This window comes from Miniopterus schreibersii (genome assembly GCF_964146895.1).
Source record: "Miniopterus schreibersii genome assembly, chromosome: 21".
Taxonomy (NCBI): Eukaryota; Metazoa; Chordata; class Mammalia; order Chiroptera; family Miniopteridae; genus Miniopterus; species Miniopterus schreibersii.
Window position 1 is genome coordinate 734,223 of NC_138123.1, and position 12,394 is coordinate 746,616.

The 12,394-nt window shown below is 62.6% G+C and overlaps 1 protein-coding gene across 2 annotated transcripts; it reads left to right on the top strand.

Moving 5' to 3' along the window:
• The first annotated feature begins 1,303 nt into the window (after positions 1 to 1,303).
• TNNT2 (troponin T2, cardiac type) lies at positions 1,304 to 8,462 on the top strand. Of its 2 annotated transcripts, XM_081124082.1 has the most exons (13): positions 1,304 to 1,364; positions 2,724 to 2,780; positions 3,904 to 3,999; positions 4,296 to 4,331; positions 4,978 to 5,011; positions 5,248 to 5,308; positions 5,509 to 5,625; positions 5,777 to 5,854; positions 6,245 to 6,355; positions 7,375 to 7,484; positions 7,780 to 7,870; positions 8,058 to 8,098; positions 8,336 to 8,462. In XM_081124082.1, exons 6-13 carry the CDS (start codon positions 5,255 to 5,257, stop codon positions 8,379 to 8,381), a joined length of 648 nt encoding a protein of 215 aa, XP_080980208.1. In that variant the 5' UTR covers positions 1,304 to 1,364; positions 2,724 to 2,780; positions 3,904 to 3,999; positions 4,296 to 4,331; positions 4,978 to 5,011; positions 5,248 to 5,254; the 3' UTR covers positions 8,382 to 8,462. The 2 variants fall into 2 exon arrangements, with proteins under 2 accessions (XP_080980208.1, XP_080980209.1); XM_081124083.1 differs by lacking the exons at positions 1,304 to 1,364; positions 2,724 to 2,780 and adding an exon at positions 3,332 to 3,453.
• Positions 8,463 to 12,394: the final 3,932 nt, after the last annotated feature.

A 12,394-nucleotide genomic window follows, 5' to 3' on the forward strand; every position in this document is an offset into this window, starting at 1 on the left:
CGCCCCCGCCCCTCCCTGCCTGCCCCCCAGGGTGCTGGTTGGCAGGCCTGTGGCTTCAGCGTGTCCTGCCCCGATCTGCTGTCCGGGTGGGGGGCCACGAGGCAGGGGATAAGCCTGGGGGTGGGGTGGAGTCAGGCCGTTGGGCTTTGAGGCTGCTGGGGACCATGGAGGGGAGAATTTCAGCTGAGTGAAGGGACAAGAGTTGGAGGGCGGAGTGGGTGAGACGGGAGAAACATCCGGCTGCAGTGCAGTGTCCCCCCCAGGCAGCTCGGCTGGGAAGGCTGGACACAGGTCAGTGAAGGAAAGAGTGGGCAGGACTTTCTTTGCCCACAGAGAAGAGCGCGAGTCACTGACGGGCAAGATCTGGAGGGGCGAGGGGTCAGCGCTGGGGGGCACCTGGAGGAGAAGCCTGGTCCAGACGGGGGCACCCCTTCTTCAGAGTTGGGACCGGGGCCTTGAAGATTCAGTGAGATCAGGGGACTGTCAGCTCGGCTGCCACCACTCAGTTTCCTCTGCTCACTCAGTCTCGGTCACACACTGAGCCCTCAGCTGTCCCGGGCTGTACTAGGGCCGCGACACACACCCGCCAGCAGACGACGGAAAACCCTGGGCCCGGCCCTGCAGGTCTCACTGTCTAGTCGGTCCAGAAGATCCCAGCTTCGTTTAAAAGCCCTAGGGGGCGAGCAACGGTCCCCACGCAGCCAGCTGCCTGTCCCAGGAGACCCATCGCCCTCTCCTGGAAGTTATTTCTCCCTGTCTGACCTCCCGGGGTGGGTTTCGTCCCTTCCCAGCGAGCTGGGCTTGTCCCGTGGTTTGGGGGGGTCATGGAGAAGACCCACTTTGCAGATGTCCTCATGAGGCCCCAGACCTGCGTCCCGAGGAGGCCGCTTGGCCCATGAGAAGCGGCCAGTGGCCTGGAGGACGTATGTCCACTCAAGACTGTTGTGGGGTTGCCTCCTGCCCCAGCCCAGCCCAGCCCCCAGCCTCCTCCCCAGGGCTGGCCGCTGGCATCTGCTCTATCAGGATTGTCAAGAGGGACAGCTGGCTTCTGTTACCCGCCTGCTCCCCTCTGTCCCCTGCATATCTGTTCCGGTTTTAAATAGCTTCTCCCAGCAGCTGGACCACCACATGGGCTTATATGGTGATGAGCCCATGTTCCGACAGCCCTGTCCCCCCACCTGCCAGCACAGCGGCCGGCACCCCCACCCCAGCGTCACCGCCCCCTGCACATGCCCCCACCCTGAGGCTTGGCTCACAGGCCCCAGCCCCCGTGCCTGCTTAAAGCCCTGTCCGCCCCCTGCCCTTGCCCAGTCCCTGCCCAGGCTGAACAGGCGGCTTGTTTTGCAGGCAGCTCCTGCTGGGAGGTAAGACCTGGGGAGACGCTAGAGGGGGAGCAGGCTCTGCCAGCGTCCACTCTGAAGACCATTGGAGTGGGCAGAGGTCTGCGTGGCCTCCACAAGGAGGCCCGGATTTGGAGGAGATGACCCAGGGATGGGACTCCAGGGAGAGCAGAGCGAACCCTCTGTTAGGAATTAGAGGCCCAGGTTTGAGCCCCAAATCTGCCACTAAAGACGTTTTACTTGGGGTGCTTTGGGTAACTAATCCCATCCCTGGGCCTCAGTTTCCTCATTGGCAGAAAGGACAGGATCCTCATCAGGCCCCTGCCTGCCCTAAATACCACGAAGCTCTAACAACGGGGACTTCCCTAGATGGCTCGGTGTCCCCCTGCAGGCTGAGGTTCCCCTGAAGCTTCCCGGGCAGGTCCTTCTTGGTCCCCTGAGAGTCGAGTGAGATTGTGGCCACACCAGTCGGAGCAGTCCAGGGGGTCAAACTCTCTCCAGGACGCAGAGACTGCCCTAGAAGCCCTGAGAGGGGCCACAGTCCAGCAGATGAAGTTCACCTGTTTCCAGACCCAGCCTCCTCCCCTCCCAGAGATGTGGGCTGGGAGGTCCCTTCAGGGTTGTGAGCTCAGCTCGCTAGGTTAGAGGTTAGCCCTGAATCAAGCTCTCCCCGCCCAACATGCCTGCAGAGAGAGAGTTCCTTGATTTTTAGCTTCTCCTGCGCAGGTGAAGAAAATATTTGGGGAAGGGGTTGCCTGGAGTGTCAGGAATTTCAAACACATTCCAGGCCTAGGCAACTGGCGCCCTGACTTTCCTCCCCCGCCCTCTGGTGGCTGGCATGCTATTTTGGGGAGCTGGGTGGTGCTCCCAGGAACAGGGAGAAGGCTCCAGGCTGCTCCCTCCTCCTCTGCACCCCAGGGCCAGTGGCTCTGAGCTGGTGGGAGTCAGGGCAGGAGAGGGGAGAGGACACCAGAGACCTCATGCCCTTGACTGGCCGCACATGACCCCTCCCGGAGGTGACAAACTCCTCCCCTGCTCCAGGAGCAGCCTCAGTTCTCAGCTTCCAGTTCCAGCTGCTCCCCGGGAACCCAGCAGTGCTTGTCAGCCACAGACCCCCCCCCCCCCACCTGACCCCAGGGCTCTTCTCCAGCCCCTCATTCTGAGGACACAGCATTTGTAAAAAAAAAAGAGGCAGCTTCATTGTGCACTTTGCCGTTTTCCCCCAGTGGTAACATCTGCGCAACTATGTTGCAAGTTGCAATTAGGATACGGACACTGTTACAGCCACAGTCTTAGCGATGCCCGTCCCAGGACTGACAAGGGGGCTGAGCTGAGGAAGACGGGCCCCTTCCCACCCGCACTGACGTTTTTCTCTTTCTGGAGGGAGGGAGAGACCATGTCTGACACAGAAGAGGCGGTGGAGGAGTACGAGGGGTGAGTGTGGGAGCACCTGTCCCCTCCCTCCAGCCCCTGGAGCTGCCTGGGAGCAGGAGGATGGGGGTGGGGTGTGTGTGAATGTGAGTGTGTGTGTGAGTGTGTGTGTGTGGCAGTGTGTGTGTGTGTGTGTGAGTGTGTGTGTGTGTGTGTGTGTGGCAGTGTGAGTGTGTGGCAGTGTGTGAGTGTGTGTGTGTGGCAGTGTGAGTGTGTGTGGCAGTGTGTGTGTGTGAGTGTGTGTGGCAGTGTGTGTGTGTGAGTGTGTGTGGCAGTGTGTGTGTGTGAGTGTGTGTGGCAGTGTGTGTGTGGCAGTGTGTGTGGCAGTGTGTGTGTGTGTGTGTGGCAGTGTGTGTGGCAGTGTGTGTGTGTGTGTGGCAGTGTGTGTGGCAGTGTGTGTGTGTGAGTGTGTGTGGCAGTGTGTGTGTGTGTGTGGCAGTGTGTGTGTGTGTGTGTGGCAGTGTGAGTGTGTGGCAGTGTGTGTGTGTGAGTGTGTGTGGCAGTGTGTGTGTGTGGCAGTGTGTGTGCACACATTCCTGACTGTCGTCTCTTGCCCGCAGGGAGCAGGAAGGTAAGCGCCCACCTGCACACTCATCTGGATGAAGGGGGCCTGGTTGGAAACTGACCCACCTCTTGTCTCTCTCTTGCGGCTGTGACCTCGGAGCAGAAGAGGCTGAGGAAGGTACGGAGCTTGGGCTGATGGTGGGAGGTGGGAGGAGCCCCAGGAGCCCAGGGTTCCCGGGAGCCCAGGGGAGCTGTCTGTCTTTGTCCCTCTCAGCGGAGCAAAGCTCCTTCCACACCTGTGGCTCCTACGGGGGACCAGCCCCGACCTTGGTAGCTCAGGTTCACGGCAGGGTTAAACCTGTCTCTACTGTCCACCACCCCCCTGTTCAAACAGAATCACCACGTTTTCCAATGAATTATTATTTTTCTTCTCTCTGTTTTTAACCATGGGAAGCTTTAAATGCTCCCGCCCCTGACGTCCAGCCCCCATGGCATCCAGGTGGAGGGCAGGTCTCCATGACTCTGCTTCATGCCCACCCCTCTTGTCCTGGGAGCTGCCGGGAGCGGGGGCGGGGCCTGGGTGTTCACTGCATCTGTCACTCTGTCACTGTGTCTGTCACTTCTGCAGAGCAGGACGAGGCAGCGGACGAGGCGGCAGGAGAAGAGGCTGAGGCAGAGGCTGAGGCTGAGGCTGAGGCTGAGGCTGAGGCGACCACCGCAGACGGTGGGGTTGGGGGAGGGTGCGGGGCTGTGACACGTGCAGGCGGGGAGCAGAGCCCCACAGCCATTCCTGTGTCGGGCGGGGTCCGGGCCCAGGGCCCACATGTGTGTGCATGTGTGGCTGTGTGCATGTGCGTGTGTGCATGTGTGTTTGCACGTGTGTGCGCGTGTGTGAACCGACAGCTCCGTGACCCCAGAAACCAGCAGGTGCACTGAGTCATGCCCTGTCTATGGGGGGCTCCTGGAGGGGGGACCTGAGCTTAGAACCAGGACTGTATTAATTTCTCACCTTTTGTTTAGACAACAGACAAGAAGAAGAAGTTAAAGAGGCTGAAGGTGACCCTTGGGTGCCAGGGGAGAGGTTTGGGGTGTTGAGGGGACCCTCCTGGAGGCCCTAGGGGAGACGGCTCACAGGGAGATAGGGGAGAAGGGCTTGCGGGTCAGGACAGACTTGGTCACTGTGTAGGTTCGTGACATTTGGCTCCACGCCTCTGTCCCTCCTCATTCCAGAGCAGCTGCCCTGGGCTCCCCCGTGGGGGAGGTGACCGGTGTCCAGGTCCCCATTCTGGGCAGAGCTCCCAGCCGTCATATCCACACATGAGGTTCTGGGAGCTCAGGCAGAATCACTCACAGGGTGCGGGGTCCGTAGGGTAAAATCTCAAGGCATAGTGGGTCCACGTGGCGGTCACTTCTGTGGCCACAGTCACACCTCTGGGGGGAGGGGCAGCCAGCTAGGATTAGAATCCTGCCCCCGGGAAGTCCAGGGAGACTGCACCCTGGGAGTCGCTACGAGAGGGCGAATGGGTTTGCAGCCCTGGGCCTTAATTCTCGAGGGTGCTGCTGGAACTGGGAGTTCAGGGCTGGAAGGGACTTACTGTGCAGATGGGGAAGTAGAGGCCCATAGTACCCAGCCCATCGGGACAGAGCTGGGACCAGGCCTGGGCCTCCTGACCCCGTGGCTGTGTGCTTCTCTCCTCTGCAGATGGCCCCGTGGAGGAGTCCAAACCCAAGCCCAGGTGAGCAGGACATACCTGTGGCAAGGCCTGGGAGCAGAGGGCCAGCAGGGGTGGGTGGCACGGTGGGCACTGGGGGGACACACTTCCTGGTTCAGGGGGGCAGACTGTGACCAGCCCAGCCCAGACACCCCAGTGGTGACCGAGCTCTGCAGGAAACGGGGGCCCTGCCTGCACCAGGCACCCCAGCGCCCGGGCCCAGGACAGGCTGGTGCTCAGCTCCTACTTCCCTCCAACAGGCCATTCATGCCCAACCTGGTGCCGCCCAAGATCCCTGACGGAGAGAGAGTGGACTTCGACGTGAGTAGGGGCTGTGGGGAGGGCAGGCCTGGGCTGGGGCCATCGCGAGGGCCCCTGATGAGAGGGGGAGACCTCAGGACCTGTGGGCTGGGAGAAGGTGGCACGGGATGGCGTTTGGCACCAGCCAGGCTGGGCCCCAGGCATGGAGGAGGGCGACGAGTGCCTGCCTGTGCCCCCCTGGAGCCCCGTGTCCCCCGCAGGACATCCACCGGAAGCGCATGGAGAAGGACCTGAACGAGCTGCAGACGCTGATCGAGGCTCATTTCGAGAACCGCAAGAAAGAGGAAGAGGAGCTCATCTCACTCAAGGACAGGATCGTAGGTGTCCCGCTTCCCACCCAGCTGCCCCCTGACACCCCCTCTGTCCGCAGCCCTCCCACGCCAGGCCTCAGGCTCCAGAGGGGCGTCCCCGGTGGGCTCCTGTGCCCGGCTCTCCCCAGTCGGTCCTCTGATGACCCGCCCTCCCCAGGAGAAGCGGCGGGCGGAGCGGGCCGAGCAGCAGCGCATCCGCAGCGAGCGGGAGAAAGAGCGGCAGGCCCGGCTGGCGGTGAGTGACCCCCCTCGCCCACCCAGGGAGCCCCCAGCTCCAGCTCCCGCGGCCCCAGCCCCTCTACTCACAGACACTGACTCCGTCAAGAGCAACAAGCAGGAGAGCTGGGAGGCAGAACTGTGGTCTGCGTGAGCTCAGTATTTTAAGGGACTCCCTGCACGTCCCTTCCCCAGCCGGGGCCACCTGCCAGGTGACGGTCCCACCGCCCTGTTCCTGGGCCGAGGCTCACTCACTCGAACGTCAGAGGCCCCACGGCCCCCGAGGGGCAGGCCCTGTGCGGGGACCCTCGGAAACTTCCAGCCCCGTGGAGAGGAAGCGGTTGGTCCACCCATAAAGCCCAGAACCAGGGTCTGGCCCTGGCCCCTGACCTGCCGCGCCCCCCGCCAGGAGGAACGAGCCCGGCGAGAGGAAGAGGAGAGCCGGAGGCGGGCAGAAGACGAGGCCCGGAAGAAGAAGGCCCTTTCCAACATGATGCACTTCGGGGGCTACATCCAGAAGGTGGGCGGGTGGTGCTGGTTCTGGGGCCCGGGGATGGCCAGGGCCGGGGACCCAGGGGGAACGTCCCAGCCTCTGTGGGTGAGACTTCGGCCTCCTCGCACCAGGCCTCCACCCCCTCGGGCGGCTGGTCTCACTAGGAGGGGCCCCCTGGGGTCAGGGTTGTGGGTGAGGCTGGGGCACCCCAGGGCCCCCCATCTCCGGCTTCAGCTGCTCCCAGAGCTCCGGGAAGTTGGACGCAGCTGGCAGAGCCCTGCGCCTGGACTCAAGAGCTCCGGTCGGAGACTCTGGTTGGAGACAGCTGTGTGGGGGCCTGTTTCCTCATTTGTAAAGTGGGGTTAATGGGTCTGCCCGCCTCCTCTGAGGTCAAGGGGGTTCACTCCTGTGAGGCAGCGTATTCCGGGGACTCCCTCTGAATTCCTGACTCTCAGGCCCCCTCCTGCTAGACACTCGTTCCCCGGGAGGAGGGGATGTCCAGCTGCCTTTCTGAGCCCCAGCCCAGAGCCAGGCCAGCCTCCCCACCTCCGCCCCGGGGCGACCATACAGCCAAACCCTGTCCGCCCCCAGCCTCATGTCCCGGTGACCGAGGGGCCCACAGGGAGCACGTCTGAGTTACCTTCTCCTTGCCCCATCTCTCCCTCTCTCCGCCTTGGGCCTGTCCTCTCTCTGTCTCTTCTCCGCCTTTCTCTCTGGTTTTTCTGTCATGGTGCCCCGGTTTAGCAGGCACAGGTGGGTACAAAACCTCCTCTTTTCTTTGGGGGGGCTCCCTGGAGGGAAGGATCCTGGCGATGGGGCTGGGTGGGGCGGACGGATCCTGGTGAGGCCGAAATGACCCTCCTAGCTCATGGCTCAGTTTCTCTGGGGAATCCAGGCAGCGATGGGGCGGGTGTTGTGGGAACAGGATGAGCCCCTGGTCCCTCTGCAGCCTTGTCCGCTCCCCACCGGGTTTTTGGGGGGGCTGGAGAACGGGAGGGGGTGTCCTTTAGCTAACGCCCTTTCCCCCTGCTTGCCACCCCCTCCAGACGGAGAAGAGAAGTGGGAAGAGGCAGACGGAGCGGGAGAAAAAGAAGAAGATTCTGGCCGAGAGGAGGAAGGTGCTGGCCATCGACCACCTGAATGAAGATCAGCTGAGGTGGGGCCCCGGCAAGGGCGCATTCTCGCCTCCGCCACCAGGGGGCGCTGCCGCCCCGCACATTCTCCAGGGGCGCGTTTGGTGGGACTGGCGTCCGCAGGTGCCGCCAATTCCCGCCTGGCTTTCCGGCTGGGGCACTGGGTACCTGCCCCTGGGCCCCGAGCTCAGCCAGGCGGGCAGGTGGGAAGGGGATCTGAGCCCCTGGGGCTGGGTGAGGGTGAGAATGACGGCAGAGGAGGGCCCGTCCTTCCTGTCCTCAGCACCCACCCCCCCACCCCCATTTTGGCCCCTGCAGGGAGAAAGCCAAGGAACTGTGGCAAAGCATCTATAACCTGGAGGCCGAGAAGTTCGACCTGCAGGAGAAGTTCAAGCAGCAGAAATACGAGGTGAGCCGGCCCACCGCGCCCCCTCCCCAGCCCTGCTCCCCCTGGTTTGCGTGGGTCCTACCTTGCTGCTGGGTAAGGCCCCTTCCGCGGCTACGGTGCCGAAACCCCTCCTCTCCACCCCCAGGGCACCTGGGACCTGAGCTGAGGGAGCCCCCAGGTGATTCTGTTTTTCCCACTTTTCTCACAGATCAACGTTCTTAGAAACAGAATCAATGACAACCAGAAAGTGTGAGTGTTTGAGTGCGGCCTTCCCCTGCCCTCGCCTCCTCCCTCCTGTCTCCCGCCCTCCCGCCCTCCTCCAGCGCCAGGCTTTCTTCTCGGGGCCCCTTCAGGGCCTCCCTTTCCCTCCCCCCAAGCCCATGGCCACTGCCCACTCCAGGCTGCCCCTCTCAACCCTCAGCACCCCACCCTGGGGAGAACTCCTGCTCTGCACCCCCCTCTGACTGGGTCCTGCTTTTCCTGCAGCTCCAAGACCCGCGGGAAGGCCAAGGTCACCGGGCGCTGGAAGTGAAGACCTGGGTCTGCTCCTCATTGCGTCCCGGCCCTGCATGCCCCCCACTCCTGGGGCCTTCCTGGCACGGGGGGGGGGGGGTAGCTCCTGTCTGGACACCAGGAGGGGCCCAGCTGGACGCCGCTGCACACAACTGTATCCCACATGCCCACACCAGTAATAAAAGCCGCTGCACACCGAATGGCATTTCTGTCACTTTTTCTGTCTCACCTGGCAGGTAGGGGGCGGGACAGGAGAGCCCTCCCTCACCTTGCCAGGTACCAGGGCCTGAGTCCCCGGGAGACCCGGGCCCTGGAGGAAAGGGTGTCCACACGAGTCCAGACTGAGGAAGAGAAACTCAAGAGCCAGCCTCTGTTGACTGTCCCTGCCCCAGTGGCTGCCCCAGTCTGTGCCAGGGCAGGATGGAGGTGGCAGGGCCCACTCCCAGGTGGGCTCCACCCCTGACTCCACAGCTGGTTTCTGGAGAGGGTGGGGCAGGTCCCACCCTGGGCGGGGGGCTGAGGTGTCCTCTCTCAGGCATAGGTCCCAGGCTGGGGTGGGGGCTGGCTGGAGGGCAGGGCAGACGGGAGCCCGTCTCTTCTCTTCCCTACCCCAGAAAGCCTCTCCTTCCCTCTCTGCCAGCCCGACTTCTCCCATCCCCGAGGGCCTGCTCAAGTCCCTGATTTCCCAAGAAGTCTTTGGGGGCCTCCCGAGCACCTGTGGCTTCCCTGGGCAATGCCCCCATGCTCCCTGTAGGACCCACACTGAAGGCCCAATCCCTCTGGGCTGGGAATTCACAGAAACAGGGTCTGGGTGCCCAGCCCACCCTCACCTCCGGGCCCCACCCGCCTGCTCATCCCGGGTTCTCAGCCCCCACCCAGCAGCTAAGAGGTGGAAACTGCTGGCCACTGCAGACTTTGGGGACGCTGTCTCCTTGCTGGTGGGGAACGCCCAGGCCCCAGGGCCTGCCCTGCCCATAGCCCTGCACTCAGGCCTCGGCCACACCTGCCATACACCCTAATCCCAAAGCAGGTTCCCTGGAAAATCAGGCCGGGGCAGTGCAAGGCTGGAGGCGGCAGCGGGGTTGGGGCCGCTCTTCAGGAACATGGAGGGTGGCGGGAGGTGGTGCGGTCCCCTGGCGGCTCGGGGCTGGGATTGTGCTGACACCAGGGGTCAGGGAGACCTGCTGAGCATAAGTGGCCTCACCCCTCTCCTGTCCCGTCCACCCCTCCCCTGCCAGTTCCCCAAAGGAGACGGCCCCCGGATGCAGGAGGCAGGAGGCCGCTTGGGGTAAAGAACAAGCACAGTTTCCCCGTCTAACCTTGACACAGGGGCCCCTCTGGCTCCGTATATCTGCCGCCAACTAGCCCTACTGTGTGCCCAGCGCTGTGCTGAGGACTTTACATGTATTCCCTAGCTACAGTAACTGCACAGTTAGGGCTACATCACCATAAGCCGGCTGCTTCATGACCAGCGTGCTCACTGCACCGGCCCGTCCCGTGTGGACTCGGACACCCCATACATTCCACACGGATTGTGTATTTATTTTATTTTTCTATTTCTACTTGTCAGTGACAGGCAGGACACACGATTGCGTTGGCTTCAGATGCACAGTGGTGATTATCAACACATTTAGGAAGCACAGACGCCACCCAGGGGAGGGGCCCACCCTGACCTAGCCCATCCCAGCCCATCCCCTAGGCTAGTCTGTGCTAGCGGTGGGGCTGGGAAGGTGGGAATATGAAGGGGACCAGGATGAGGTCTTGATCACCGCGATGGGACTGTCTAGCAGGACAGGGTTTCCCCGGGGTACACTTCCCCGTCCCCACTTCCTGAGGTGAGGAGCTAAGGCTGGTGGTGCAGGCGAGGTGAGGGGTCTGGCGGAGCCCCTCTCCTGTCCCTTCTGGACAGTGGCCCTGCAGGGGCAGCCCTGCCACCTTGCCCAGGGTCTGCGGGCAGGGTGTCCTCACCAGCTTTATTTAGCTTTGAGTCTCCAATGCTCTTGTCCTGGACAGTGCATCCCCGAGAAGGCTGTACCCGGCCGGATGGCCACAGGAAAGGAAGGCGTAACCCCCGCCTGCCCGGCAGGGAGGGAGGGGGGCACTTCTGCAAATCCCGCACCTGGGCAGGGAAGGGCACACAGGGCGGGAGAAACAATGAGGGACAGTGGCATTCAACGGCACCTCGAGTTTGGGGACATGCCTGGCTCGGGCGGAGCGCAGGTGTGAGTGTGTGGTGGGAAGGAGAGGAGATGGAGGCGGATGGGCCAGCCTGGGAGCTGGGGGCCAGTCTAAGGATTCTCCCTTCAGAAAACCGGGAGCTGGCCGACATTTTTAGGCAAGAAAGAATATAATCGGCCTTGCTTTTTGTGGCGGTTCTGGTGGTGGCTGGAGGGGTGGGGACCTGGAAGGGAGAGGCCGGCCAGGAGGCACTGCCAGCTTGCCGTGGGCGAGGCCAGGCTTGGCGGTGGCCCAGGCTAAGCCACTGGCGGTGGGCATGCAGACAAGGTGACAACCTGGTGCCCCGACGGGAAAAGACGCACTGAACCTGAGCTTCTTGCTGGGTGACTGAGCGGGTGGGCATCGCATTGGTCTTTGTCTTTTGTTTCTCAAAAGCAAACAAGCCGAAGAAGTACAGAACGTGTGGCTCCGGCTGGTTTTGTAAAAATATGTTTTTTATTGATTTCAGAGAGAGGAAGGGAGAGAGAGAAACATGGATGATGGGAGAGAGTCATTGATCGATTTACCCCAAATAATCCACTGCTTGAAAAGGTCACAGAAACGCCAACAATTTATTGATTTCCTCTATTTCCAAAAAAAAAAGCAAATACATAGCGTGCCACACAGGCCGACGGGGCCCGGCCAGCCCAGAGCTCTGATGCCCCCTGCCCGTCCCACCTCCCAGCCAGGCTCCGAGGTGAGCCAGAGAGTGTCCCACTGCCACGGAGTCCCCGAGACAGGTGTGGGGGCTGCACTGCTTGCTGGTCCCCACGGGACAGGGCTGCCGGCCAGTGACTGGGTGTGTCTTGGGGGACATCCTGGTGGGACCAGGCTCACACGGGGGACCCAGGAGAGGGGTGAGCCAGGACCTTCTGTCAGGCCCACAGCACCGAGGACACCTGGCCCCGCGGCCGGTCATCCCAGGTCTGCCCCAGGTGTCCAGCCTCCGTTCAGAGAGGCGTCTCCGTGCTGACTGCTGGACCGGGGATGGTGCAGAGTGGGGGAGACTGAGGGGTGGAGAGGAGCGAGGGGCGCCTTCGCCTCTCCTAGAGAAAGGACACGGGCGGGCTTTGAATTCCCTCCTGACGCCCCGAGGCCAGCCAGTGTGTGGAGGCTGGGACAGGGACACCCGGGCACCTGCCTTCTGCTCTGTCCCCAGTACATTGAGGCCTATTTACAGCAAGATTTCCCCAGGGGGTCCTGCCACGACCCATCTGAAATGCGCATGAGGCTGGGGTCTCGGGTATGGCTGGTGCCCTGGACAGGCCTCTTTCTGCCCCAGCCGAGCAGAGACAGGGCGGCTGGGGCTTAGGGGGAGGTGGGGACCTCTGGCTGGGACGTGGGCTTGTGGGCGGCCTAATAGGACAGTCCCTTTGCTGGTCTAGTTTTCCTTTTCTCCAAGTGTCCTGAACCCCAAACCCTCCCTCACTGGAGCCTCCCAGGCACCCAGCCCCAGCCTGTCTCCCTCCCCACAGGGAAGATGAAGACCCAGCGGCCATTCCCTGGACAGCCCTTTGGCTCTGGCACCATTTCGCCTTTTCTCCTGCAACAGGTGCCTTACGATTAGTCAGGACACAGCCGAGGACACAGCGAGCCCCTCTCTCTGGCCCCCACTCCCCCAGGAGAGACCTCACTTAGCAAAACAGGCGTGGCTGTCCCCGCCTGTCTCCTAGGGCCCCGCACCCTGCCCGGCCCAGCCCTGTGGCTCTGCGGGACGGTGGCATCGTCAGAAAAGCAGACTTTCCCGAGACCCACGAGCCTCGGCGCCCCGGCCAACCTCCCTCCCTGCACAGCCACCGCCAAAGGGGGAAGGTT

Excerpts from the sequence above, each read along its gene's own strand:
- TNNT2 (XM_081124082.1), top strand. The coding sequence starts at position 5,255 with ATGCCCAACCTGGTGCCGCCCAAGATCCCTGACGGAGAGAGAGTGGAC. Across the intron at positions 6,356-7,374 it reads TCGGGGGCTACATCCAGAAG|ACGGAGAAGAGAAGTGGGAA; the intron begins GTGGGCGGGTGG and ends CACCCCCTCCAG. Across the intron at positions 7,485-7,779 it reads CTGAATGAAGATCAGCTGAG|GGAGAAAGCCAAGGAACTGT; the intron begins GTGGGGCCCCGG and ends TGGCCCCTGCAG.